This window comes from Phalaenopsis equestris, unplaced genomic scaffold (assembly GCF_001263595.1).
Source record: "Phalaenopsis equestris unplaced genomic scaffold, ASM126359v1 Scaffold000010, whole genome shotgun sequence".
Taxonomy (NCBI): domain Eukaryota; kingdom Viridiplantae; phylum Streptophyta; class Magnoliopsida; order Asparagales; family Orchidaceae; genus Phalaenopsis; species Phalaenopsis equestris.
Genome location: NW_018164452.1, coordinates 18,640 through 19,107, shown reverse-complemented (window position 1 = coordinate 19,107; position 468 = coordinate 18,640). Strand labels below are relative to the sequence as shown.

Below are 468 nucleotides of genomic sequence, written 5' to 3'. Positions count from 1 at the left end.
AACACGGAAATAATGAAGGGCGGGATGAGAGGAAGACGACTGTAGTCTTAAAATATGAGTGGATGACCTCCAGTGAAAACTTAGGAAGGGACGTAAGGGGGATCGGAGAGATGTCGCCATGGTGAGAGAGATCTGAATGTGCGGAGAAACTGAGATTGCCATTCTGCACGAGGAAACGGTGCCGGGAAATTTTACGATACCCTATGTAGGGTTTGGAAAGAGGGACGGCAGCCGAGCTGTGGAAAAATTATTGAGACTAACAAGGGTACCTCATGATAACCTGATCTAAATAGTATATGTTAGTAGACTCAAATTATCACGTGGTCCTCTGTTATTTAACACCTAATATAAATTTACATCAGATGACCTGATGCAATAATTTATCTTAGTTGTAAGTTGCGACTTGTGAGTTGATCTCTCTTGCTACGATTTGAGGATTTTTAAGAAAATTTTACTTTTAAATGCTCT

At 40.6% G+C, this 468-nt stretch overlaps 1 protein-coding gene across 2 annotated transcripts in view; it reads right to left on the bottom strand.

Annotated features, from left to right (window-relative positions):
- LOC110018326 overlaps positions 1-267 on the bottom strand; it is a 2,601-nt gene extending 2,334 nt beyond the window's left edge. For both annotated transcript variants that reach the window (XM_020715605.1, XM_020715603.1), the window contains exon 1: positions 1-267. In XM_020715605.1, coding sequence (XP_020571264.1) covers positions 1-162 — 162 coding nt within the window. In that variant the 5' untranslated portion in view covers positions 163-267.
- Between the last annotated feature and the right edge of the window lie 201 nt (positions 268-468).